The 27,746-nt window shown below is 47.7% G+C and overlaps 1 protein-coding gene across 1 annotated transcript; it reads right to left on the reverse strand.

Moving 5' to 3' along the window:
- Positions 1–77: 77 nt before the first annotated feature.
- HID1 (HID1 domain containing) lies at positions 78–27,743 on the reverse strand (the record flags this gene model as incomplete). Its single annotated transcript, XM_010185153.1, has 19 exons — positions 78–752; positions 1,090–1,248; positions 1,536–1,627; positions 2,018–2,098; positions 4,671–4,777; positions 5,267–5,494; positions 6,660–6,824; positions 7,468–7,546; positions 8,848–8,999; positions 9,622–9,712; positions 10,128–10,268; positions 10,365–10,421; positions 10,804–11,026; positions 11,784–11,900; positions 12,410–12,516; positions 14,917–15,030; positions 17,752–17,922; positions 20,223–20,372; positions 27,693–27,743. Coding segments are annotated over 19 exons (2,349 nt in total), but the record flags the coding sequence as incomplete, so codon positions are not given.
- Between the last annotated feature and the right edge of the window lie 3 nt (positions 27,744–27,746).

Genomic DNA, 27,746 nt, shown 5'->3' on the forward strand with positions numbered 1-27,746 from the left:
CGCTGCTGCGTCTGGAAGCCAAGGAAAAGCTTCTCTCACCACACCAAAGCACCAGCTACTACAAACTTAAGCAGCTATCCAGGAAAGGAGTAGAGAGATTCAGAACTGAGACACAAAAGTTTTCCTTCCGCAACTTCTACTTTCATTTGTATGGGAAAGACTTCCTTACCAAAACACAACTGAGACACCAGGGAGACGTCTGCAGCCAGAAGGGATGCCCTGGAAACTTCATGAAGCCACGTGAAAGCAACTGCAGTTTCCAAACCCCATCTCCTGCAGAAATAGCAGCTTCTCCCTTGCACCAAATTTACAGCTAGTCTTTCTCAATTAAATGCTGACTCTGACCAGGGCAAGGACAGGATCAGATTGGTTTCCAAACCAGATCCAGGAGCAAAAGAGTAACAGAAGAGCTAAGAACAGTTTGATTTCTAGTGCAACCACAACAATGGACAATCCCTTAGACATCTTTCACTCAAGGCTCAGGGTGAAGGGTGAGGGAAGAGAAGTGAGCTGGGGGGAGGGCTGTCTAAGCAGGTCCCAATTAAAGCTTTAAATGGCAGGGAGGTAAATGAAGTGATTGTCCTTTTGGTCTCTCAGCTGGATGTGAAATGAAGGATTAGCTGTGACAAAGCAGCACACAGCAGTCCTTAGATCCAGTGTATTTCTCTTAGTAGAGGTAAGTGCTCTCTTAGACCCGTTGAATTTCAAACAGCTTCACATCCGTGTCATACCAGATAGGGGGATCCACATTCCTGAGAGAGAAAGACAAGAGCCACTTTACCCTCTGTGACCACGTACATGGAATTCAAATCTCACAGCCAAGAATACAGGAGCTGGCAACACAGAATGCCTATTACTTGCTGCTACCAGTTCCCAAACAAGCAGTAACCCTAGAACAACTCCCTTCATGTTGCCCACTCAAATGAAGTTTTGGAGCCACTGATTCACCCTAGTTTCTTCCAAGGGAGCATAATATTTTTATGTTGTAAATATGAGACAATCCAGAGCCAGCCAAGCGCATGCAATTCTCTCCACAGGCCTCCCAACAGTTTGGAAAAGACCAAGTTAGACTGCACCCAGCTGGCTCACCTCAAATAAATAACTCCCCACATGTAGGTCCGGAACCACATGGCAGTACCCGAGTTAGCCTGGTACTTGCGGATGAGGATGGGGTGAGGTACAGGGAGCAGTCCCACCAGTGTGCCATGCTGCAAGAACTTGAGGATCTCTGATTCATCAGTGAGACCCCTGCAAAGAGAGATCAGGAACATTCTTAGCATGTCCCATAGACACTCCCAAAACTGCTGCAGCATGATGTATCAATCAAAGCAAACACAGACACAGAGCCAACAACTGCAGCCACCAAGAACACAAAATTTCCCCACTGAAAAAGAAAACTTGAGAAGGGATCAAACATGCTTCCAACTATACTTTACAAGGTTTCCCTTAAAGGCCCTCCAAATTCATCAAACTCTGCCAATCTCACGGAGCTCTCTACACACTGCACAGCCCCTTCTCTCCAAAAACGTACTTACTTGTCAATGCAGATCTTCTCCACCTGAGGGACCAGCACCTGTAAGAGCCGCATGATTGTCTGCAGGGGAAGCTTTGACTTCCAAGACATCACCTGTAAGTAGGAAAGCCCACAGGCAAATCAGTGCATGACATTAGTAGTTTTCCTACAATTATCTCCACTATCTCTATCACAAATGAGGTTTACAAAAATCACAAAGGTGGTGGACGAACTGAGTGCACAACAATACAATAAATCCTGGAGCACTAGAATTATGAGCCACTTGACAAAACCAGCAGGGCATTGGTGTAAAACAGGTAAAACAAAATACTTCTTCGCAGATGGTAGTAAACTCTGGAGCTTTGACCAAAAGTCAAAGACATTCCCCATGAGGAAATGCACCTCTCAGGGAATCTCTGCTGGTGGGGGAAGTGGGTACATCTGTGGCACTTCTGTCACAGTTAATTTCCTTATTATTTAATTCCTCTGTCCAGATTCCCTTACCCAGTCAGGAGTTGGGGTCCACTGTCCACTGGAGGATGCACTAGAGAGACGCCTTCGATCCCGTCGGGGATGTGATGCCTCCTATCAATAAATATTATTTTTTAAAAACAACAAAAACCAACCAACAGCAAATCACATTTAACAGCAAGACATACAACCCATTTTCTACTGACTTTTTTTGGAGCTTTTCCAGAGCACTGCTGGGAAAGACAGCTCAGCCTGGCCCTAGAACAGAGCAAACCCACCAAACCTTCATTCACCAAAACAATATGCTTTGATTCAGTGAGTGGCAATATTTGATGGGGTTAAGTTGCAGGACCACCCCTCTGTGGCAAGGTCACAACTCCAGTCACCACTGCTCGCACTCCGCTGGAATAAGCCACAGTTTCATGGGCTGCTGGAAGAAGAAAACCTTCCTTCTGCAAGTTCTCAGCTAGGATCTCACTTAATGACAACATAACTAATTGTGTGCTTAAGACATCTTGCTGACCATGGGCCTTCATCTGGTACCAGGGAAAGCCAGGAAGGATAAGTAAAACTGGTCCTGGCATATTCAGGAAATCTGTTCATTCCAGTTTGTTCAAAGCCTAAACAGCAATATTATTTTGCAATGTTAGCAGCTACCACCTTATTGTTCAGCCTGTTCAGCTTCAGTGCTGTGTCCTCATCAAGCTTCTAAAAATAGAGTTCATAAAAACATAAAAACCCCTGACTTCCTTCAGATGATCCCACTCTCTTCCTCTTTCCTCCTCACTTTCCCACAGCCCTTGCCCCCTCACAGCTGCCATACAAACGCTGGCAGACAGCTGACACATTTAGGAGAGGTAAGATGGAATTACACTGAAATATGAAGGCTCTTGAACATTTCATAAGACACATTGAAATGAATGACTGATAAGGGGAGAACATTATAATACATAGAAGAAATAAACTGAATCAGTCAGAAAGGCGGGTATCAGGAGGGTAACAGAGCACTGGAACAGGCTGCCCAGAGAGGTTGTAGAGTCTCCTCTGGAGACATTCAAAACCCGCCTGGACGCCTTCCTATGTGACCTCATCTAGGTGTTCCTGCTCCGGCAGGGTGATTGGACTGGATGAGCTTTTGAGGTCCCTTCCAATTCCTAACGTTCTGTGATTCTGTGATCCTAAAATTTATCCAGTACTTCTTATTAATTTATCTTATCTCAGTAAGTTGGAACCAGGTTAGAGCACAGAAAGAAGACAATGTTCAAATAGTCTGAAACACCACAGTCCCTGGAGACAGGTGTGTGCTACCTGAAGCGCCATGCGATAGCAGCGATGATTCTCCCCACAGCACATCGCACACCCTCTGCTTTACTGCCCTTCATGTCCTGTCTGCTTTTTGGCCCCCACCCCACAAACATTCAGACATGCAAATAGCAGGTCTGGAGCCAGGTGGGGCAGCTAATGGGCAGCTGTCTGTCTGAGACCAAAGCCCCACATGAGCACACACAAGCAGAACAAGCAGAGAGAATCAGGACATAAGGGTAGAAGATAGGAGTCTTCAGCCTGCTCCGCTAGATTGCAATGCCTTTGCAAACATCCCCCATTTGGACCTCAATTCTGCACTGTCTCAGTCAAAAGCATGTCAAGAGCAAAACAGACTGAAAGATTCTTGTAGCACCACCGCAGACCATGGCGGCCCATGATAAAATGTACCATCCCATCCCAACTCATCAACTCCTGCCTCTCACACCTGTGAGAGTTGGTGTGTCAGTATGGCCTTTCCAGGGAAATCTAAGAGAGGAAAAGCTGGGAAAGTTATGTCTTTCACCATGGGGCAGCCATGCCTTCCTGTGCAAATGGATGCAATGCAGACAGTAAATGCTCAGGCAGTGTGTGGCAGCACTAGGTGTATGAATGTGGCCTTGCTGAAAGAGAAGAGGATGTGCAGGACAGCCTCCTGTAACACTTTCTTCAAGACAGCCTGGAGGTTTTTGATACTAGACAGGAAAGGACATGGACTGAGAAGTTAACAGAGAGCAAAGAAAGACTACTGCTCCACTGAATTTGGAAGATAACCAGTTTATAGCTCTTGATGGGGAAACCCAGCAAATGCCAGTAGTCTCACAGAGCCACCAGGGCCTAGGAGGCCAGTGCAGCCTGGATTCACAAACCACAAAATCTCCATCTTGTCTACATGGCCAAGCAGTCAGCACTCTGAGGGCAGCATCTCAGTCAGTCCCTCATGGGCACACATTGTTCACAACACCAGCGAGCCAGAACATCCTGGTAGAGTTCTCCATCCCAGAAAGAAGGGAGAGTAAAAAGCAGCTGCAGTCAGAACCTGAGCTGAAAGCCTCTAGATCAGGAATACATCCCACTGCAATTACACACCTGCTGCTCTATCAGTAGCTTTCAAGGTGGAGAAAGCTCACTCCTCTAGTGTCCTAGCTCTTGTGTCACTAGCACAAACATGAAACACCCAAGATGATGCAACCATACTTCTGAACCACGGTGTTTCCCAGCACAGTGTGCGTGTGCATAATGCTTCTAATACGATGCCTTTCTCCAGTGGGCCAATCAGACCTTTTCTTTTAAGTCCCCCAGTTTAGTTCATTTCACACCCTAGATCTTCCCTACACACCAGCATGTCTGGCCTTACTCCACTCCAGGGGTCCCCATCACTCACAGCCGAGGGCTGGTTACCCTCTGGTGAAGGCTGTGAGGATTCGGGCTCCAGTGAACGCATGGTCCCATCCTCCGAAACCTGTGACTTCTCCGTGAGCTTGTCAATTCCTGTGTTCAAAAGAGGAAAAGCTCAGAAACACAAGTGAATTAAATACACTTAAAAGTGGGAGGGTTCTTCTCTGCCATACACAGACACCCTATGCATCTGCTGGCATCTGAAACACTCCACTTTCACCAAAAGAAGCAAGATCTAGCCTTGATCTCATGAACCCAAAGAAGTTCATTTGTATCTAGGGAAATGCTCCCTGATGCAGGAGGAACACAGGTTCACATAGATACAGTTAAACTGAGGCAAGAGGTCAAGATTAGGACAAAAGGCCACGTGGACACTAAGTCTGAGAGGAGAGAAACTCACAGCAGTTTACTTTGACTTGTTTGTGATCAGCTTGGGCAAACTGACCTGAAACTGAGACTGACAGGCAGTAAGTTATTCACAGATGTAAACTCTTAATCTCTCCCACGCCCAGTGAAAGGGTGAGTCCACACCATATCTCACAGAGAAAACAAACCTCTCTCCTGTTACAAAGGTAAACTGACCTGGAGTAGCAACCAAACTTGTCTTGAGCGTCCCTGGTCCAGCAGGGGCAGCAGGACGTGACCCTTCCATGGAGACCCCATCCTGGGAGTTGGTGCGAGAAATAGGCTCAGGGGTTTTCTTCTTGCGCTGCAGACCTTTCTGGATGGACTGTGAGTCTGTGGGCAAGTTGGCCAGCTGGTGAAACACATTCCGTTTGCGGATAACGGCATAGACCAAATTTGAGTTCCCTGGGAATCACAGCAACAAAATGAATGAGAAGAAAGACTTCAAGAGCTCTGCCAACACAGAACAGTTTGTGAAGCATGATTGCTGAGACTCTGCAAGCCCAGAGAACCACGCTTCCACCCACCCACAGCACCAGGAAGAGTGAGCATAGTTCAGTATCCTCTAATCCATTACAAAGCAGTACAGGAAATTCATTGAAATCCTTCCTAGGCTGAAAGGCTCACAAGAAATGACTTAGAGGCTTACATTCAAACAATTGAGAAGAAAATGGACAGTTTAAACCACATACTAGCACTTATTTTAGAGGAAAAGGTTGTTAGCCACAATTCAACATTTCTCCACCTTCAAAAAAGCTCAGAAAACACATCGGGGGGCATTCCATTTGAGGAGAAACAGGCTTGAAACAGGAAAGGCAAAAGGCCAGAATTCTAACTGTGTGCAAGGTGGCAGAGAACAGAATGAAACCATTCCCTAAAATAAAACACAAGTCACAGCCAGAAAGGCTGATTTAGGATCTGGCAACAACCACTTGTTAGATTTCCATTAGGGAAGCAGAATGGCCACTCTTGGTTTGCAGTTTCAAAGCAAAACATCAAATTTTGAGCAGGAAGAAACAGGAGTTCCCAATAGGTTAAGGGACCTCACCTACTATTTCCTTGAGGTAAAAGGCTATCATGCTTTTAAGATGGAAAGGTAGCAAGTACTAGAGCTTTGTCTGGATGGGGCTGTTTGGTCTTCAGTTCCAGTGATCTGCCAGAGTAGAACTGAGAGGCGCTTTTAAACATTTAAGGAGATGCAAGTTGTTTTGCCTACTCACCTACGTTACTGAGCAACATCAACATCACAACAGCATCCAGCCAGTCACAACTTAAGCATTACACATTCACTTTCCCTTCTCCCCTACCCATCTCATCTTCAGGTCTGCAAGAGGCTGAGGTTATGCTGATCATTAAGCTGTCATCTCAGTTTGCTCTAACCTGTCTGGGTCAGGAGCTAACACTGATTACCTAACTAAACCAACTTCACAATCCGAGGCAAGTCTCCATGTAACTGGTTTCTACACTTCTCCCCTTCTCCCATCTGTTTGGACTTTCTCTGAGCTTCCATATTGTGTTCCTTTGTGCTAAACCAATGCAAATCCACTAACAACAACAGTCAGTCTCTTACCATCAAACTGGTACTGAATGATGTTGTTGAAAACTTCCAGCAAGAAGAAAACGAGATGATGGTTCTGGACAGCAGAGAACAGGAACCAGGTGGTGGAGAAAGCCTCCAGGAGATGCAGTAACTTGTTAGCAGCCACCATGGAGAGAGACTTCAGGTATGGAGACACTGTGGAAGACAAACAAATGAAAACTGGAGGAAGAACCAAGGTATATTTATTCACATAAATACAACACTAAAAATGTTGCTTTTACCACCTTCCCACCCTCAGGGAATAGCTGAGCCCAAGAGGGTTCCACAGAAACATTTCCAAATATGAAATAAGTGAAACAGAGATATTGCCTAGTAAAAGCAGACATTTCTGCTTTTAGACAGTCTTGTGTAGTTTCACACTACTAACAGTCTCTGGCGTGCTTCCTGAAAAGCTTACACAACTGGGGCCACCTGGGCACTCACTGAGCCCAAGAGAAGCCACTGCCACTGTGAGGAGGTGGCACTCCCTGCTGGAGAGGGACAGCACTGCCACTGCCCTCACCAGGCCCCCTGGCAAATGCACTTCTGCCACCCCGGAGGGGTTCCAGGGACTTTGCTGTCCAACCCTCTGCCCCATTCAACTGAGCCCAGGCCATAACCTTGCAGGCAGGTCTGATCTTCAGCTGGCACCTCCAGCACGAAGCAGAAAGGATCAGTTTCCAGCAGCAGTCACTGACACTGGTCAACGTTAAGGGGCACAGGCAGGCACACAGGAGAGGGGAGTGAGAGCAGCCAGAGCTGTCCCCTCTGTGGGCTGTGGTTTCACACCAGTGCTTACCGTTCACAACGATGGTGAGCAGGCAGTCAAAGAGAGGCTGCAGCCGCTGATGCCCGCTGGTTATGATCTTGTGAAAGACCTATGGCAAGGAAGGAGCTCTTGAGCAAGGTAGTACCTTACTGAAAGCACCCTCTCAACCAAAACCAGTGCCACCCCCACACTAGCTGCTTCCTGACACCATTCCTTCCTAGGCAGGTCCCTGCACACTCCACAATTACACAGGTGGGGAAGGCTGCTCTCACTGCAGACTTGTGCTCCAGGAGTACAAGCTTTCATTTACAAGAAATCCTTTGGGGACATGATTAGGGCTCTACAACACTGCAAACAGAAACTGACTAGGAGCTGTTCCAAAACACACAAGCAGAAGGCCAAAAATAAAACACCAGGAAGTAAGAAACACCTTCACCTCCAATGGATTTTGACTCTGAACCCTATGATAGCTGCTTAAAATGCCACAGAACTAAACATTTTGCATTTGATGTTAGTGCAAGCTTCTAACTAAAATATTTGTCCTGCTTTTCTTAACTATACACTCAGACACAAAGATTCAACTGCCTCCCAACTAGTTCAGAGACTTCCACTCTTGGCCTTCCCACCTCTAGCTGACATGCCTGTAGAGATGGCCTGCAGCATAATGAATATACAAAGATGAACTAAGATTAATAGAATGTAATAGCAAAACACATGGCATCAAGAACAGTTCTGGTGGGCACGTTTCTTCCTACCCCTTCTAATAGGAATCTCCTTTTGGAGGTTTATCAGAAGCTGCTGAGAGATTCTTTTCTGGTAAAGGGAGCACTAACACGACAGGAGAGTACCACCTGAGGCTGGTACTGCCAAACACACAGCGGTTTGTAGGCAGCATTGTGGCCCTCGGCACTACAGACTGAAAGATGAATGAGATCTTACAGCAACCCAAAGCTGTAGGGTTGAGCTTGGTACCACTGGTGTTCCCATTCTGATAGAAGTGCTCCACACAACTCCGGTTACTTGGGATAGAGCCAGCAATGCAGACAGATCTCCTGCCTTCCCCACTTGCAATGAAGTCTAGTAGAGACCGTGCACTCATCCCACTCATGTCAGTCCCACAGTCCTTTAGACACCAGTCCAGCACCATCCAGGATCCTGTTTTTTGGGATCATCTCATGCAGATGGAATTGCATCTCATGCATATGCACACTGCCAGACACACCACCTCAAATTAACAGTGTGCAAAGATCCCACCAGTGCCTGGATGCGCCCCACACACTTTCAAGCTACTCAGGGGGCTGGCAATCTAAGAAGGATTAATATATTGAAGGAGGAAGGAGGACAATTATTTGTGGAGGTATGAAACAAGAGTTAGGAGGGACAGAAAAGAAGTGCTAGAGCTATACTCACTATGATGAGCAGATCTGCATGTGTCCCTGTGAAGACAGGGATGTCCATAGGCACTCTTACAGAATACGGCTTGTTCAGTCGAACCCCAAAGTTACGCTCCCCACTGAGAAGCAGGAGGATAAAAACCCCAATGTGCATCAAGCCCACTCGCGCTGCAGAGAAAAAACACAAACACACATCACCACACATTACAGTGAAGCCACTGAACTCCTGAAGATAGAAGGGCAAAGACAGAGGAGAAACACTATGGGACTGAAAGAAAAACTGCACAGACCAGACCATCCTGATAAGGGACATCCCACACAGAGCTCCCTCTGCTGCCAGTACCAGTGTCCTTCCCAAGCTCATCTATGGGGCCAGTACAATGTTAAGTCTCGGAAGGATCATGTTTTTCTTCCTTATGTTCTTGATGTAAACGCATCACCATAGTAGGAAAAAACTGACTGCTGCTTTGCACTACCCAATGATGGAATTATGCCTAATTTACACCTAAGACAACAGCAGACTGCTCACTAATCTCCTCTTCATGGGATCAGGGACACCTGCTAAGAATCTCCCTTTCCTGTGTTGTGGTATAGATCATGTCCTGCTTCTAGTCTGTGACAAACATTAACACCCAGCTAACTGAACCACTCTATTCCAAGCTTGCAGAAGGCTAGGAGCATGCAGTCGAGATGCTATCACAGCTCAGTGGTAGGGTGGAAGCATCTTAAAAAGACTTTAGCTCAACTGTCAAGCACAAATCACCCCAAATATTGAAAATAACCAACTTACACTGGTCTGCTCTGGCATCATTGAGAAAATATAAGATTGGGACAAGGATATCCAGAACATCACTGCTCTTCAGCACAAAGAAGAGGAATTTCTAGAAGAAAGGGGAAGATTTCAAACATTCACAAGCATATTTGGTTTTCTGCACCATCTACAGGACTCAGACCAGGTAGCCTCAAGCAAATTAGTCTCTCAAGAACATCAGAAAGGCTGGTGTATGCACCAGCTCTTCAACTCCAGTGTTATTTGTAGAGTTATTACAACACCTGGCTCCTGCACCTACCTCAAGCACTGACCTTCAAGAGCTGCAGCCTCTCTCACAAGCTCTCCGGGGAGCCAGACCCCACCAACCCACCCAGCAGAGAGTAGTGCTGCTGACCAGAATACCACAGAGTCACTGCTGACCACCTTCCCACAGCTCTTCACCATGGCCTGGTCCAGCCAGAGCCACATCAGGCTCTGGGCAACAGGCAAGGTGTGGCAAAGATCAACAAGAAGCAGATCCACACCTTGTTGAAGTCACAGAGTTTCCAGAAGAGGACGAGGAGCTCCTGATGGAACTGGATCTTCTTGGCAGAGTTTGGCAGGTAGGTCTGGACCAGCGGGTTTGATAACAAGCGGGCCACTCCTTTCAGGATGAACTGGAAATCCTGCCAACAGACCAGGAAAGAGACTGTGGTGGGCCCAGGACTGATGCAATCAGCATGAAACCAGACAGGAAATAGTTCAAGACAGGAGCATCTTACCTCCTCTCGGTGTATTCTTGAGAGGTAATTCACAAACAGATTGTCTGGTCCAGGAGGCTGCGTTCAAAGAAAATGAGTGAAATGCTTACTGGCAGCAAGGTTTACTCAGGAAATCAAAGTGCAACCACTGGCTCTGGAAGCTAAGACCTCTCATTTCAGCTTTTCTCTCTGGGTGATCCAGTTTTAAATGCTAGGAGACAGAGCACCTCAGGGAACAATAAAGTCAGGGGCTTTTCACTTACTTACTGATTCAAGTCAGTGACCAAAACCTAGTGGTTTGGTCATCTACAGCTGTTTAGTGACCTACAGGAAAGAAGCAGGACTGGGCCAGAGAGAGCAGACTGTGAGGAGAGGAGTGGTGCTGGGGCCCTACAGGCCAGCATTCAGTACAAGCTGGGAGTCCAGGAGAGCAGCAAATACAGATCCCAGTGTCACTCACATCCACATCATCCATGGCCGTGCCAGTGGTTGTGCCATCCACGGTGGGACTTGAACTGGTGGAGCTGTCATAGTCCAAAGTGACAATCAGCACCTGGGCTGCCTCCTCCACCAAGGGCTCACGGTAGTCAGAGAAAAGCAGATGATTGTAAGGGATCCCATAACCCACCGGGTCGTAGGCACAGACGACATTCAGCAGCGAGGTGAAGAGCGGGAGCGCATGTCTGGGGAGGAGAAAATGTTCTCAGAAGGCAGAAACAGGAAGCAAAAAGTGCTGCCTTGGGGAGGGACAGGCATCTCTCTCCCCAAGAATCTGGGGTCATGACAAAACACTAGCATCTTCTCTAACTGTGACTGAGCAGCCCAGAGACAAGAGCTGAGACTCCAGCTCCCAGCTGGTCTCCTGGACTACAGCTGAGAGGGAAGGGGAGGTGAAAAAAGCCATGTGGCCTCCCAGAGGAATCCTGTGCAGCAACATGAAAAATAAGACAGGACCTCAAAGCTCTCTAGACTCTGGAAAGATAAAGCTGTCTGCCTTCAGCCAGGACTGTGCTGCCCCAGATGAGCAACTGTCACCTGGGGAGCTGCAAGTCTCAGCGGATATAGTGTCACCAGAGGGCAGTATTCACCCGCCACCATCACCACAAACCACCCACTGCAGTGCCCGGCCACCAACTCCACAAGAGAACAGGATCTACAGCAGGGAACAGGATCTGCCATTTCCTACAGGACAGGGACCAGTCCTGCAACAAAATCCAGTGAGCACCAAGCTTAGCCTCTCCTTTTGCTGCTGAGGAACAATTCTCACTAAGCAGAGATGCCAGCAGGGCATACATAAGACAGGGACAAAGAAAAAGGACAACAGCCCAGAGATGTTGGGAGTAGTAAGTCCTATGGTCTCCTATTACCAACACACTGCATGGAAGAGATTTGAAGGTATTTCTCCCCATCACCCAGTTCCCCCCCTCCCTTCACCTTCACCTGTTCTCTGTAGAGCAGAAGAACTGCACCCAGGGGTTGGCATTGCTGCTGTCGGAGGAGGGAGGCAGATACATGGCCTCAGAGAAACAGGTCAGCAGCAGCTTAAGCAGCTCTGTCCTGAAAGAAGAAAAGAAGAAGCCAAGGCCTGGAGCCCTTCAGGAGCAGGGACTGGGTGCAGGAGGCGCAATCACTTACCACAACACCACACAAGGAAGGCTCAGTCCCATCTAGAAAGTCCTCCCCACAGAGAGCTAAGCCCATTTCATTTCATAAGCAATACTGCTGTCACTGTTACTAAGCTCAGCTGTCTTATGAAACAGAAATACAGTAAGGAATTCCTAGGGATTTTCAAAGAAGGAATGTTTTCTAAGGAGCAACGTTTTGCCAGTTCCTGTTGCAGACCATCTGACCCACATATCACACTACAAAAAGCTATTCAAAAGGTCAGCTGTTTGTGTTTTGTTTTTTTTTCCTGTGTTGCCAGTCCTGTTAGCTCAGAAAGGAGCAAGTAGAAAGCCCCTTCAGAATCACAGATACCCGAGGAGGCAAGGACAGCCCATCTCCCTGTAATCCCCCTCTCTTGAATCCAGCTTCTTTTCATTCTGCCTTTGCAGACCCCCTCTTACCTATTCAAGTCATGGATGTAGTTAGGCTGTGGAGAATGAGCAAAGCCCACTCCTGCCTCCCAGATGTACTCACAGCTGTCAATGGAGTGGATATCTTCTGCTGTGTCCTATGGGGAGAAATAAGAGGTTGGACCACAGAAGCCAAGAGTAAGAGTTGACAGCACTAGTGGTATCCAAGGCAGTTCAGACACTCTCCTCATAATAAAAGTGGATATGGCTGTGACTTGCTTTTCAGAGGGTAAAGCAAGAAGGTGACTGCAAATACGTTATTTCTCCTAGTGAGAATCCTCCCAGTCCCCTGACAGCTGTTGGCATGGAGATGAACCACAGCAGTTTGCCCTTCTTTGTCATGGTCAGTCAGGTCACGGTTGAAGCAGCTTTGTGGAGACAAGCAACCATTGAACACGACTTGTCAACCCTCCAGGAATGACCAGGAGCAAAGGCCCAGATGAATACGTTTGCATCAAGTACACTTGGCACAGTTCAGCTGTCTTTTTTCTGGGGTTTAATTAAGCAAATTCTACCGCCTGCCTTTTTTCCTCCCTGCACTTGGGAAAAGCAAATCAGAAAACCATTTCTAATTGCTCTGGGTTCCCATTGCGTAACCTCCCTCTCTTCCACAAAGGCACTAATCTCAGGACAGCAGGGCTTGAGGGTAACCAAGACACACTTAGCACCCCAACCATGGTTCCCACAAAATCAGCATGTTGACAGCAGGTACTGCTGACACAGAAACAATTGCAGCTTCCTCCACAGTCCAGGATTTTCCTGCCTTGCTACTCACTTCCTACAGATAGGCTGGAGCTCACCTGCTGTCAGCTTTCTCACCAAGCTCCTCAGAACAACTCTTGCTGAGATTGGAGTGCACAAAACCTCCCTCCACAACCAAATCCTGAACATCTCCTCCCAGGCACAGGCTTCATGGTAAGAAATGCAATTATATCCACAAACCTGCTTCTACCATGTGTGACTGAGCAGGAATTCTAGAAGGAAACAGCACATTACTAGCCAACATTACAGCAGTTCCTCAGCCCTAGAAAAGCAGGTGCTGATGTCTTCAAAGAGCTCAGCTTTGCAAGTAAGTGATAAAACACAATGATGCGGGCACTTGCATGACAGAGGGATCCCCAGTTCCTAGCCATAATTCCAGGGCTGAGTTCAACAGGAAGGCAAACAGTAAAAGAGCATGGGTCACTGCCAGCTCTCATTTGCCCATTCTGTCCCAGTTCTCATTCCTCCCCTTTACTCAATTTTGCTTCAGCAACTCTCCACCACCACCTGTATCTCTCTGGGGCCATATGCTGTTCTGCCATGAGGTGGCTGTATCCATCTCTGCTCTTAACCTGCAGTCAGACCCAAGAGCACAGGTCAGACCAGATCCAGAGAGAAGAAAGCTAGGCAAAGACTACAGAGGCTGCAGGCAGCAGACAGGCAGCTAACAGGAACATAAAGCATTCACAACCTCACTGTCTAATTCAACTTGCCCAAAGCCGTGGAAACCCAGGCTGGCTGCTGCCAAAGGAGAAATCACAGGTGCAGCAGCAGGGGCCTCTCCCCAGGAAAAACTGCTGTCACCCTGACTTGTGCAATCCATCCCAAGTGACAGCACAAGACAACAAGTCCATCTGTTTCAGCCTCACTCTCTCTTACTCTTAGCACATGGGTAGCTCTGATCCAGCATCGCCCCTTCATCCCCAGGTGACAGATTTCAACTCTGTTTCTACTACCCAGAAACTCTGAGCATGCAATTTAGTACTCAGGTTTGTCAGGGAATTTTGCAGCCATGACATACACAATGGTTTAGCATGTTTGTTTTTAATTTACTTCATAGCTCTACCAAAAAGTATGGCTGGCCACTTTTGTTTATAGACTGGACCTACAATAAACACCTCAGAGATGTTGGTCGGAGGAGAGACAGAGAGAGAGGGAGGGAGATGCAACAGAACCTGTCCTTAACACAGCTGGTAGGAGATCTCTGTTTCAGGGAACTCCTCTGAGGTAAGGACAGCCACCATAAGGATGAGAACACATTTGTCTTTGCTGCAATGATACAAAGAGGGAGAGGAGCTGGAAACACACAACAGAGACCATCAACTCATTCACATCACAGCACCTGCGAGCAAAGAGCTGCTTCCTGCCCCAGACTGCACCAAATTACCAATGAAAGGAACAAGGTGCTAAAGGTCTCTGCTCTGATGGCAGCAACAAAAGAACGGTTGTTTGTCAGCAAAACCACCTTTTCCTCAGGCACAAGCTGTACTGCAGAGGTAAATGCCAGTCACCCCATTTGAGACACACCCAGCTGTCTCAGAACATCTGTTTCAGAAGGCACAAACACCACACAGTGAACTCAAAATACTGATCAATATTAGTCACTGTGGGTTCAAGCTCAGCGACTCCACATACTCCTGCCTGCAGGTTTGCAGGAAGCTGCTGGAGTTTTCCAAGGTAACCTCCACTTTGCAGTTAATCTACCTCTATGCAGACAATCTCATGATTCAACTTACCACCGTGCTCCTCCGGTGGCTCTGCACAGTGAAATCGGGACAGAAGAGCAGATCTGCAACAGCAAGGAGCAACGACTCGGCCAGTGGCCGGGCATTTTCATCGTCTTCATCTCCCTAGAAGCAAGAAATGTGGAAAAGTATTTTCAGCCTACGGTTAGCCAAGAACACACAGTAACAGCGGTATAACTTCCTGTGTGTTTTTGGGGAGTGTAAGAAGTTACAAAGGAACAAGAAGGAGAAACACCCAAAACCCAGTCAGCACAGGAAAGAAATTCCTCCCCTGAAGGTGATGGTTAAATGGGAACAAGCTCTTTAATGACACCAAACTGAGCAGATAAAGGCCTACAGATGTTGGGGAAACAGAAGAGTAGCACTGAACTTTGCCTTTTGGAGATGCTTGACTTACTGAAAACAAAAGGAAAGAATCATTTACAGAGAAGAGGGTTTTACAGCCACAAAGAAGGGTAATCTGGCTGGTGCACAGAGACAGCAATGGGAAGAAGCCAGCCCTCAGCAATAAGGTGTAAAACCTCTCAAAGTCCTGCATGGGCTGCCCAGAACTGGGAGAGGCTGCATGCACCATGCTAGGGGCTGCCTCAGCCTGCCATGGCAGAGCAAGCATTACAACAGAGGGGATTTTGCTGTCTCCAGTGTTCAAAGCAATCACTCGAATCATGCATGGCTACTCCTCTGCAGCCGTTGCCACGGGAAACCTTGCCAGATCCTGCCTGTCAAAGAGCAACCTGGATGGGAGGCCTTCCCCACCACACACTGGTGCTGGAGGGAAAGGCAGAGAGCAAGAATGGCAGAAGCTTATCTATTGCAGCCAGGCCTCTGTCAGTCTGCGCACGACACACGTCTCTTAAATCACAGCAGGCAGCTCATGGAGATAATTGCCTGCATGACTCTGACGTCTGTCTCAGCGACAGCAGAACACTGCTGTCAAACAGATCCCAGATGTACAGAGAGGATGGATGGAGCCAGCACAGCAAAGATGCTTTGACTTGGGCTCATAGTCAGAGATTAAATGACAAGCATTAGGTCCAAGGGGTTTTCTTTTCCAATAATGATCTTTGCTAACATCACCTTGGCTGCCAGAAAAAAGTCCCTGTAGGCTCTGGGTACCACCACATCCAAAACAGGTGACTCACAACAAACCAACAGATCTGTACACAATACAGACCCCCTTACAGGAAGGGGGCACCCACACTTCAGGAGCTCTGTCATCCATCACTGCACCATGAAGCAGCTGAAGAATAATCACAGAGATATTCACCAATGGTCCAGGTGTACCACCATCTCCCCCTTCAGTTCCCAGAGAGAAATCAGCCTTCAGACAGCAAAGCTGTTGCCCCCAGATTAGATGTGAGCCCAGCTTCCCTAACATCTCAGGGCTTTATTTGTCATCCCCTGTCAGGCAGCTCAGCCTTACAGCTGCTTCTGCACATGGTTCAGTGGGGGAGCACACTGAACCCCAACAGCTCCACTGACGTTCAGGAGGCACAACGCAGCAGAAGGGCTCCCCAGCCTAGCACGCATGCACTGGGCTGCATTGCCTTGGGGTGACTACATTACTAAGGCTGAGAAATTCTCTCCTCCAGGTGCTGAACGAGGTGGAAGAACAGTAGTAACAGCAGCCTGGCTGGATCAGAGCACCAGGCACCCAGCTTGTTCTTTCCTGAAACAAACTCCTCCATTGTTAAGTCTCTCCAGAACTTCCTGACCCCTGCAGGGATGAAACGATGGACAACCACTACCCTTCCAAGCACACAGATCACATAACAGAGTAGGACTGGCAAAGACTTCCCTCTCCACCACCCCGAACTTCCCCTTGAAGTGGCCTCAGGCAAAACAGATTAGAGGTGACAGGCAGAGACAGCACAAGGTGCAAGGTTTGTACTGTACCAACCACTGCCATTCCTTTAACACTTTCCTCAAAACACTGCAGTACACTCAACATTCAGGGGAAACCACAATGTTCAGCACAGCCACGCTGACCTGCAGATTCAGAAACTCACAGGAGATTGCTCTCTATGCACAGAGCAGGCAGTTGTTGAGGAAGCGAGCAGGCAAATTCCTGGCCTAACTCAACTGTGTTTTCAACATTATTTCTCCTCTTTGCAGGAAATCCTAAAGCACTTTCACCTCGTTCCTCTGAGAGACACAGAAAAGCACTATTGCGCCTGCTCTCCAAACAGAGAAATGTAGGGAGGTTCAAAGACTCCCCTGAGGTTATACACACCTCTGATAGAGCCAGAAACAGTACCTAATTCTTTAACCACTCTTGCTCAGCTGTGGGCTTCACCTATCAAGCTAGGCCCCTGATTAAAACTGTACCACTCAGCTCATAAGCAGGTTATTGAGTGATTTCACTGAGAGCTTATCTGGCACGATTTGCTTTAAATGTGACACTAAAATCAGTGAAAATTACACTCTATTTCAGTTTGACTTGAATCTTAAATCAACTTCAGTTAATGGAATAAGGTAATTTCAGTTTAAGGAAGTCATACAATCTTTAGCACTGCTTGCACGTTCATTTCAATTCACACTTTCAGTTATCCTGGAGAAGCCTTCCCTTGCATACCAGCTCTCTCCTACAGCTACACATACCCAAGTGAAATATTCAGATGATGCAGCAACCTGCACTAAACAAAGCAGCTGAGGGTGAGAGAAAAAGCAGCGAGAATCAAAGGAAGGAAAAGAACTTACAAGGTGCCACCTAATTTCTGACCAAATAGAAATAACTGGAATAAAGTTGCCCCCAGAAGTATATAGTGTCTCCTCGCTGCAGCCTCCCCTTCACCCTTCAGAAAGAATAAGTGTCAAGAGACAGACCCCTCCTCGGCCAGCTCCAGGGACAGTTGACCAGAAGAAACCTCTCCAGTCTGGGTCCTCGAAGATGTAAGGCAGAATACGGGTGAGGAGCCGGCAGCAGTTCAAGACGATTTGCCTCTCCTTCTCCGTGTGGCAGCCGCTCTCTGCTCCCTGCACCAACTTCTCCACAGCCTGAAGGAAACAAAACCAAGGGAGGCAGCATTAGCCTGGATGCAAGTTAGCAAGAGCTGGGCACATCTGTCCTGCTGGTGACACTCTCACACAGAGTTACAAGCGGTTCTTGTGGCACATTTTCTATGAGTTCAATGGTACAGGAGCTGCTGCTGTTTGAAACACTGCAGAAATAGGGTTAATGATCTTAAACAGACCTTCCTGAATTTCTACTGCCCCACTACAAGAGACCTCGCAGGCCAGGGCTAATCCATGCAGCACACGTGTTGTGCCATGTGAGACAGACAGCCACAGCACCAGAAGGCACTTTCCAGCACTGCTCCGTGACGCTGCACACTGCAAAGAGCAGATCAGATTAATCAGCCGCATCAAGTAGAGGAGACGCAGGCAGAACCAAGGCAGCAGCACCGTGCTGCGTGGCGTGAGGCGCTGGCAGGGGAAGATCGCACACAAACACACGAAGTCTGACAGATCTGTATGTGCTGCTGTGATTACAGAAGGGACCTCTCCTGACGCAGGAGGTGGGGGCTAAGCTGCTGCCTGTGACATATTAAACATGCGGATACAGCCTCCAGCGGAGTCTGTCAAGGTTCTGCTGCAGAGGGGGGTGGCAGTCCAGGTTTCCCCCCCAAACTCTTTCCTTACTGCCCTGGAAAGAGCTTCTGGGCTGAGTCTCTGCAGTCCATCCAGCCACTGCTGAAACTGCCAATACAGACAGCCACTGGGGTTTTCAGAGTAGGATGTGGGTCTTGCCAGGCAGCAACCACAGGTTTTACCCACAGACAGAAAAAAGGCAGCTCCTTCCCACAGCAGCTGCACCCACTTGCTCTTTCTCCCTGATCCCAAGGGGAAACAGAAGGGGAATGAAAGCCAAAACATTTACCAAGGATTCACCTTGCTGCTTTTAAATTCACGAGGTCATGTGTCCCTGCTTATTTTCATACCAGGCTGTCTGGGTCACTGGCTCTGCTAGCTTGCGTCATTGCCTTAATGAGTATTTAAATGGTGTTTGTGTAGCCTCAGCCTGTCCACACACTACTCTATGACTGAGCTTAACTATTTTTGCAGGCACATTTATGACTCTGTACAGTTGGAACCCTCAGCCATGATTGGAAATGCCATTTCAGCCATGCTGTTGTGCTCTCCATGACAGCATGTGGCACACTGAACCTGGCACAGGTCAAGACCCTCAGCCTGGTAAAGTCACTGCAGGCTTCTCTGACCCTGATATCCCAAAATCTAGGGCTCCTGGATAAACAGCCTTGCAGCCACCAGGTCTCCCAACACATCTGTTTCCAGTGGGGAGCACAGTCCATATTTTAGTCGTGGTTTTGGGGGAAAGAGACTAAGGGGTTATGTGGTCATAAAGAAGGTCATCCCAGCCCTTCTCAATTCCCAAGCCGCCAATTGCCAGAAGCCAGGAGATAGCTAGCAAAGAACCACTCCCTTGTTCCTTATTTTTGTATTCTTCAGGTATCCACTACACGTATCTGTCTGAGGCACGATTCCCAGCCAGAGGGACCTTCAGTATAATTCAGTAGGTCTCATTCACATTTTGTAGAGCAGGAAAGAAAAACAGGACAGCAACAACCATTTTAAAATGGGAAAGTGCCATTCCAAATGTTTCCAATACTACACATTCAAGGCTACTCTTTGCATGGCTCAAATCAGGAGTGTTATCAACACCTGCACTTTCCCAGGCAGAATAGCTCTGACTGCTCCTTTTGTAACATCAGCTGTTGCTCACCAGATTGACATTTTGCCAAACCTAGTAGGGTAGGAAACGTGAGTCAATGTCCCTTGTGCTGCACATAAAGACATGGCAGCACCAGAAGCAGCATCAGGGATGTTCTGACGTCTTCTGAAGTCTTCAGATCTCACTCAAACTTCATTCAGGCACTTTTACAGTGACAAACTCCACATCCCTCTGGGATCTATGAGCTTGAAGCCAGACTGACTCATGGTGAGGAGCAATCAGATGCAGACAGGGAACTGGATGTCTCAGCTTTACCGCAAATATGCGTCCTTAGTATAAAGTCACCTAAGCAAGAAGTAGTTTACATAGCAACCAAGACCCAAGAGGGCAGTGTGAAACACAGGAAGGAAAGAGGACGAAAAAAGGTTCCAAAGTGAGCAAATGACAGCTGTGGTCTGTGCTAAATCAAGAGAGGAAAGGCAATCAGGAGGTGGTACAAGAAAATAAGAAGGCACCTGTCTCCCGTTGGGAGCCATAGGACTATTGATCAAGGGACACCCCCCTACTAGCACAGCACCAAGGAAGACAACAGCCCAAACCTTACCTTATAACACAAAGTCGCCAAGTTTGAAGGGGATTCTTCTCTTACTGCTCGGATCTCTGCAGCTGGTACAAGGGCAAAGACATCCTGCACTGAAGTGGCTGTGTCTGCCCAGAACTGGTCCCAGAAAGCATCATCTGTTGCCTCCACAGGCTGTGGAGAGACAAACGAGGTTACAGATGCAGAACTACCATTCTGTGAGGTCCAAACATCAGCAATTATGCCTGGCTTGGAGGTGGGACCAGGCACAGAAGAGGTTCAATAAAACATACTGGCACTGTTTTTCTACCTCAGCCTCTGCTATCAGCACTTTGGCCATTTTGATCTCCCAAACAGACCATTCCCTCAGCAAGCGGGTGAGCAGCAAGACATTTATGTGACCAGTTGCATCAGACTGGCATCCTCCAAGTCTTTCATGGAGGCCTCCTGCTTGTCTGCAACCTAGGGCACGTATTGCAAGGTCTTTACCAGCATGCGTGGGTCAGACTGCTGCCACGTGCTATCACCTTCAGAGCAAGCCAAGGAGTGTGCACTGGAATTATTTCTATTGTAACCAAAGCCTTGAGGAAGCAATCAGGGGCATCTCACATTAGGGCACGAGCAGACCCACAGAACTGACAGATCCACCCCAAAGCACTTAGGGATGCAACAGCATTGATCTTTCTGAATCAAATATTTATGGGGAACTGGATTCAGTGCAGCTGGTTGCTGCCAAGAGTTTGTTCTTAAAAAGCACTAAGTGTGCAAGTCAAAGACGAAGATGGAAGGAGGAGGCTGAGATACCAAAAAGCAGTTCATTTCAGACCTGTGGTCTGAGAAGCCCACCCTCCATGACCTTTTCTGGCTCTGCAGGTGCAGACACCCTCCTCTTTCACCAGCACTGTTGTCCCCTTTTCACAGTGAGAGAACAAGGATTATCCCCAAGCCCACCCCAAAACCCCAGTGCTAGGGATGCTGGCCACAAGGACAGTCTTGTTTGCCAGACTGCAGCTGGAAAGACAGCTCTGTACAGCTGGCTGCAGAGTCCCAGTGTTATTTCCCCCAGCTTCTTCCTGACAGCATGGCATTAACCTAGAAATCAAAACAACAATGACGACAACCTGGCTGTCAGGTTATGTGCAGCAGAACAAAGAGGGCTGGACCTTGCTTTGCTGCTTATGGCTTTGTAGAGACACTGCAGTGCTGGCCATTCAAGGTGAGGCAGAGGCTCAGACACCCAGGGCCAGGCTCAGACACACATTCCAGCCCTGCGATGACCTGCCACTCCCCAAAACGTGAGAACGCCAGCACTGTTTGCTGAACAAGAAGGAATCTCCATTACACAACATCTCGAGCATCTAAAGCCTGGGAACTCTGAACAATCAGGAAAGACTCAACTTTTCAGCCAGCCTAAAGCTAAGCACAGCTTTTCCCATCTAAATGCTGATACCCAGCCATGCTGAGGTATGGTGGCATGCTCAGAAGAGGCATCCACCTGGGCATCCCCAGCCCTCGGCTTGGGGCGATGGGGACCCTCCAGCCTGTAATGCGCAGCGGCTCTAAGGCAAGCAGCAGCTCTCACTCACTGTGATCATCAGCACCGTGGGCGGGTCTACCATGTCAGATGGGAAAGGGGCTAAAAGATGAATGTGTGTTTAACTTAAACAATTCCTGCCCACTCCCAGCTCTGCTGTAGTAGGCAGAAAACTTGCCCAGCTCTACGCTGTTTCTAAATCTAGCCAAGGCGTCACTCCGGGGAGACCAGCTCATTCACAGCTCTGATACCGAGAAGTGCTGCCTTTCCCCCTTTGCCATTGCCTCCTGAATTAACAGCCCCAGCTTGCAAGCAGGTGATGTGTCACTACCACCCAAAGGTCAGAAAGTGAGAGGGGCAGGCAGGCAGCCCCCAAACTGGTATAGCAGGTTACTGCCCTCCAGCTCCCTTCCTTAACGCTCCAGAGAGGCTGCCTATTGCTTGTCCTGGTCCTTCCAGCCATGCAATGAACCAACACAAGACCCAGTCTTTAAAAACAAAACTAGAAAAACACACATAGGCATCTTCTTAAACTCTGCTTCAGTGCTGAAACACTCTTCATTCTACCACCAGGCCACCAAAGCAAGTTCTTAGTTCCCTTTCCAAGGGAAGAGCAACTTTTTCCAAGTGGCTCAAGACCCCAGTTCCTCAGAGGGGATCTGTAGGAACAGCCCAGTGTTTGCAGCCCGACTTTCAGCTTCCTGAGTGTGCTGTGCTGTGTCCTCCCTGTGCTGTGCTCTTTGTAACCCAGGCACAAAATGCTTAAATGGAAGCAAAGCTATTTTGCAAATCTTATCTCTAATTAGTCTCCTCAAAAAAAGCCAAGCATTTGGAAATCCAATCTATGTAATGCATGAAACATCCTACACTTCCTATAACCCCTTTCAAACCACGTACCACAACCGCATGTAAAATTGCCACATGTACCTCCTGGCTGCCTGCCACAGCCACTCCCACCAACAACAGTGAGCAGCAATTGCTGCTAATTGGAGATCATGCATAAATAATGGGCTTCACTCTCATCTAGAAGGGAAGGAGAAAACCATTTCCCTCCAGTAGACACAGATCCTTTTGCCTCCCACTAGCCTGAGGCCCCCTCAGAGGTTAAACACAGCCGCTATTTTACAGATGGTAACATGACAGCTAAGCGGGATTGAAGAACATGGTCTCTGACTAAAATTACATGGAGGTTGAGAAGCACAGCGGCAGTTACCCAAGCTGCAATGTTGGATGCTGCAGCCACATTAATGTCACGGCTGCCATCTTGGCAAGCAGATTATGCAGAACCACCATTTCTTTCATTTTTAATAGCTGCAGCAAGTCAGCTCCTCATCCAACAGATGGTATCCCATGTACAATCCTGGGACATGGATTCAGTACTGAGTCACTCACATCCCCACAGCCCCCCTGTTTTAATTAACAGTCTGGCATAATGAAACTACTCCATCTACGTAGTATTCGTCTCCTTGATAGAACGCTACTGGGTGTTTTTAAGCTGATTGTATTCTGCACACAGCGTCTCAAGGGATATGAATATCCATTTCCTCATCCTGAGCTCATCCAACAGCCTGTATCCAGCTTACAGAGAAAGGAAATAGGGAGACCTAAAACAGTCTTGTTCACCAGCCATGGATATCTTCATTTGGAAATGTCAAGATTTAGTTATAAGTGTTGGTAGTGCACATGCTGCAGTAACAAATCCCACAGTACTGTGGCCAGCCTTGACAGTGCTTTAACCAGAGGAGCTCAGGAGGAGCTGAATCCTCACCATCAATGCTGTGAGCTGAGGCAAGGTGTAAGCTTCCCATTATAAAATGTTGGTTTTCAGGTTCTTTAAAGCACATCATAGGAGTCACAAAAGGAAGATACTCAGTTGGCAAGCACCTTGCCAGTTACTGAATCACAGCCCTGAGCAGGCGATCCCCAGGCAAACAGGATACATCTCGGGAAACAGGAAAACAGAGTGGAGCTGACCACATCCGAAAAACAGGAAAAGGTCCCAAGGCACAGCCTCCCCCATTCATTACTGTCCTCAGCCTAACACTAGTGCCACCTTCGCTTTCTCTTTCAGATACAACCCCTCAAAGCTCAGGCAGGGTGAGCGTTTGCACCCTCCTTTCAACCAGGAGCTCTCTGCACCCACAGCTTTACATCAAATGCCTGTTCTCAACAACTTTGACCTCAAAACAACTCTGAAGTTGCTGCAAATTGTCAGCAGAGAATCAATGGGGTAAGCAGCCACCAGTCTTGCTCACTGTATTCTCCTTTTGCTTCTTGCCAACATGCCAATCAAGCATCCCATCAGCTGAGGTAGCAAGGCACTTGGGGCAGAGACTCGATAGCAGAGCAGGGCCCTGACCAGGGTTGCTAGCCAGCACTATGCAAAATCTAATAATAAATAACAGCAGCATACTCCTTTCCAGCCCAAATGAGGCAGAACCGTGTAGTGTTATGACCACATGCTCCATGCAGCCCTTGATTGAGCTCTCAGTGATCAGGCAACCCCGCAGGGCCAGGGGATCAGTTTGGGGCAGTTCACACACCTTTGTACCACCTGCTTGTGAGCCATTGAGCAAATGGAGCCTGAGGACAGATTTATTCAAAATGTTAATAACTAGCAAGATTTCATCCCTGCTGCCAAGGACGGCAGCTCAACACAGATTTCAGAGCAGAAGTACATTTTTCTATAGGATCTTTGCAGGCAGCAGTGTAGAATCAAGGAGCGGGTCCACGCGAATCCATTGCCAGTTTGTGTTCCCACAGCAGAGACCGTGTTGAAAAGGAAATTGGAAAGTGGGATTTGTGGAAGTATGGCAGGGAAAGCCTAGGACAAAAGCCAGCTGGGTAAAGCGTTAGTTACAGCTTTGCTTTGAAGACAACTTTGCTTTTGATCAACCTGAGAGACATGGATACTTGAATCAAGATCAGATACTATCAGAAATAGGCTACCAGAAGCCAACGCCCCTCTAAGCACAAGATGTACTTTTATCAGGCTCAGATTAAGAGTCTGTTGTACGACTGCATTTCCATACCAGGGAAAAAGAAAGGACAGGAGTTTGCCCCTAGTGTTTGATCCTTCCTGTTTCTTTCAAAGCAGAGGCATAGCTAGCATTCAAATCCAACAAGCTAGCTCACAACATCAAAATTTCTTATCTTTCAATCAGCTGCTTGCAGAAACTGCTTAATTGCCAACTGGCTGAGAAAAGAAAATGTGTTTCCCCAGCAGTTAAGACTCCCAGCTTCAGTTCCCTGCTCTGCTGCTGATCAGTTTGCACATTCACAACCTGCGTTTCCCTTCAGCTGTTAACCAGACAGCATGGTTATGGGCAGCCTGGGAGGGTTCACACATTCTCTACGATAAAGCACGCCTGGTTTATTATTAAAAGGGTGGGCCCTATCAATTTAAATGTGTGCAGTGTAATGTAATATATATGTATCATATTAAAATACTAAAACCCATTTCTCCATATGTAATTATAAATATACATCAGTAGCATAAGCTAATTCCTACCTTCTGGTACTACTGCCCTTTTTTAATCACTGAAATAATTCTGAAGTTATTTTTCTTTTTAAATACTCTTACACCTTCAGAGTTTCTCTTTAGTGATAAAAAAAACCCAAATCAATTAAGTCAACTTCATTTGTGTACAGACTTGGTTCAACACTCCAGTTCTGGGCTCCATGTGAGCTACAAGCATTCAAGTGTTATGTTCCTTACAGATTTGATTTTTTTTAAGTGTTCACATGGAAATGATCATGTTTTTAATTAACAAAAGCCTGGATATTATAGGAACTTATTTTTAAGTAAAATTTTACTTCAGTGACAACTCTGAACCTTCGCTGGTCAGTGAACAGTGCTTCCTGCTCAACCACTTCCTTCCATCAGAGCCTTAGGAAACACCACAGAGTGCATTACTAAGGTCAGGTTTCAGGTTACCAACAATTTGATGAAAATCTATTTGTCCAGCTACCTAATGACAGAGGAGAAGGCTGCAAAAAAAGGAGACACGCTGCTGAGAAAGAGAAGAGTATTTTGAGTGAGTAGCTCTGAAGGATTTGACTCTGACCATTACTGCAGCCTGGTTTTGAATCCAAGGTCTCACATATCAGGAGGTTACATGGAGGGTGCTGCTGGTACGAGCTCAGAAGGCTCCAGGAGAGTCCAGTCACGCATCCTGCACAAGCAAACACCAGTGCCCTTCTACAGTAAGTAAATATGGGAGCGCCAACACCCCACCCTTTTTCCACATGGCAGTTAGTCTCACCTAGACCACAAAGACGTAAAACAAATCCAGCCAAGAATGAAGCTTTTTCTTCTTCCTTTATTTGGGGCCCCAGTGAACCTTCTTTCATTGCACACACCGATAAACTGGGGGAGAGGAGCACTCTCTTCTTGGCTGGAGATCTGAAGGATTGCCTCATACAGGATTTTCTTTGTGAACAGCAGACCAAGAAGATCCCTAAAGGCCTGGTTTCCCCCCACAGACTCACTTTATAGGCATGTTTCCCAGGGCAGGAAGGCCAGTCCAAAGCTGAATGCACTCTTAACTATTTGGCATCCTGAAGAGACTTTGAAAGAATCCCTTAAAACATTAATTCATCCACTTCTCTCTTTGCCTAATGATGTTGTGGAGCATCCACAATTGAAGGGTTTTAAGAACTTGTTCACGGAAGCCGTTCCTGAGTGATGCATATAGAAGAGATACTGCTTTGGAAAGTATAAAGACAATTTCTCAAATACTTTTCCAGCCTTACTTTCTATGATTCATTTCCCGGTCCTAGTCTTCATCTCTTGAGTTTTCACAGATTTTCTCCTATTACCCTTTATCCCTTTACATACATACCCTTTTTTTCTTAATTTATTCCCCACTGTTAACTATCCTTCTGCCATCATCCCCAAGTTTTCTTAGCAGCTGTTATTCCCTTACCACCAAAGGCGGATCCTAACACCAATTCTCCATTGTAGCTCAGAACTCGAGATGTGACTTCTCATCAGAGCAAAATCCCTCTGCTCCTTAGACAGAAGGTCAGTCGAAATTTTCTGTCCATGTGCTGCTGCTGCCGGGCTTCCTACTTAAGACAAGAACTAAACTAGCTCCCAGCACATAAGCAACATATGTTAGACCTCTAGGCAACCACTTCCCCTATACACAGTCCTGCCTTCTCTCACTTCATTCCCTCTCCAATTCAGCCTGCAGAAATAAAGCATTATTTCACAGGTCACAAATAGAAGCTGCTTCTGCTGCAACAGCATGGCTGGTCCTTTCAATCTGCTATTACCCAAAAACAGGGCAACGTTCCCCACCAATTATTTTGGGGAATATATAGAGAAGGGGCACTGCCAAGCCTTGCAGTGACGTAAACCTGCAGCTGAATACATTAGGAGCTGTGGCCATCCCTTATGGCAGCAGCATCTCTGTCTGGTAACACAGGATGCTTAGCTTAGCAAAGCACAAGATGTCAGAGGACGCGAGTGCCGTGATACAGCGTGATCTGGCACTGCCCTGCCAGACCTGACAGCTGCCCTGGGGAATTGGCCGGTGTCCTGAGGCCAAGCACTGCCTCATCACCTTGGTTCTGCTCCCCCTTCACAATCACATTAGGTCTCTGGAGACCAGCGACATGGCAGATGGGACCAGTTTTCCCAGCCTTAGGGCAAGGCCTCACGGCGAGATCTTGGAGCGGAGCCAGCCATGACCGAAGCCCCCAGAGGTGTTGTCACCTCCACCCCGAACCCGGCAGGTCCCTGGCAGTGTGCAGCCCTGTCCCTGCACACGAGGCACCAGGGTCGAGGTGTCTCAGGGCACGACCGGGAGAGAGCAGCCTATCAGCCCACCCTGGGTGCCACCGAGCATCCCCGACCACCTCACAGCCGGGGGAGGCCGCGCCTCAGGGCAGGGCGGCTCCCGACATGGCGGTCCCCCCTCACCTCACCCACCTCCCGACATGGCGGCCCTTACCTGGGTCTTGGTGGTGAGCTGGATCACCGCCTTCCTGAAGTTGAGCTTGGAGTC

Source organism: Mesitornis unicolor, unplaced genomic scaffold (genome assembly GCF_000695765.1).
Source record: "Mesitornis unicolor isolate BGI_N332 unplaced genomic scaffold, ASM69576v1 scaffold20745, whole genome shotgun sequence".
NCBI lineage: Eukaryota > Metazoa > Chordata > Aves > Mesitornithiformes > Mesitornithidae > Mesitornis > Mesitornis unicolor.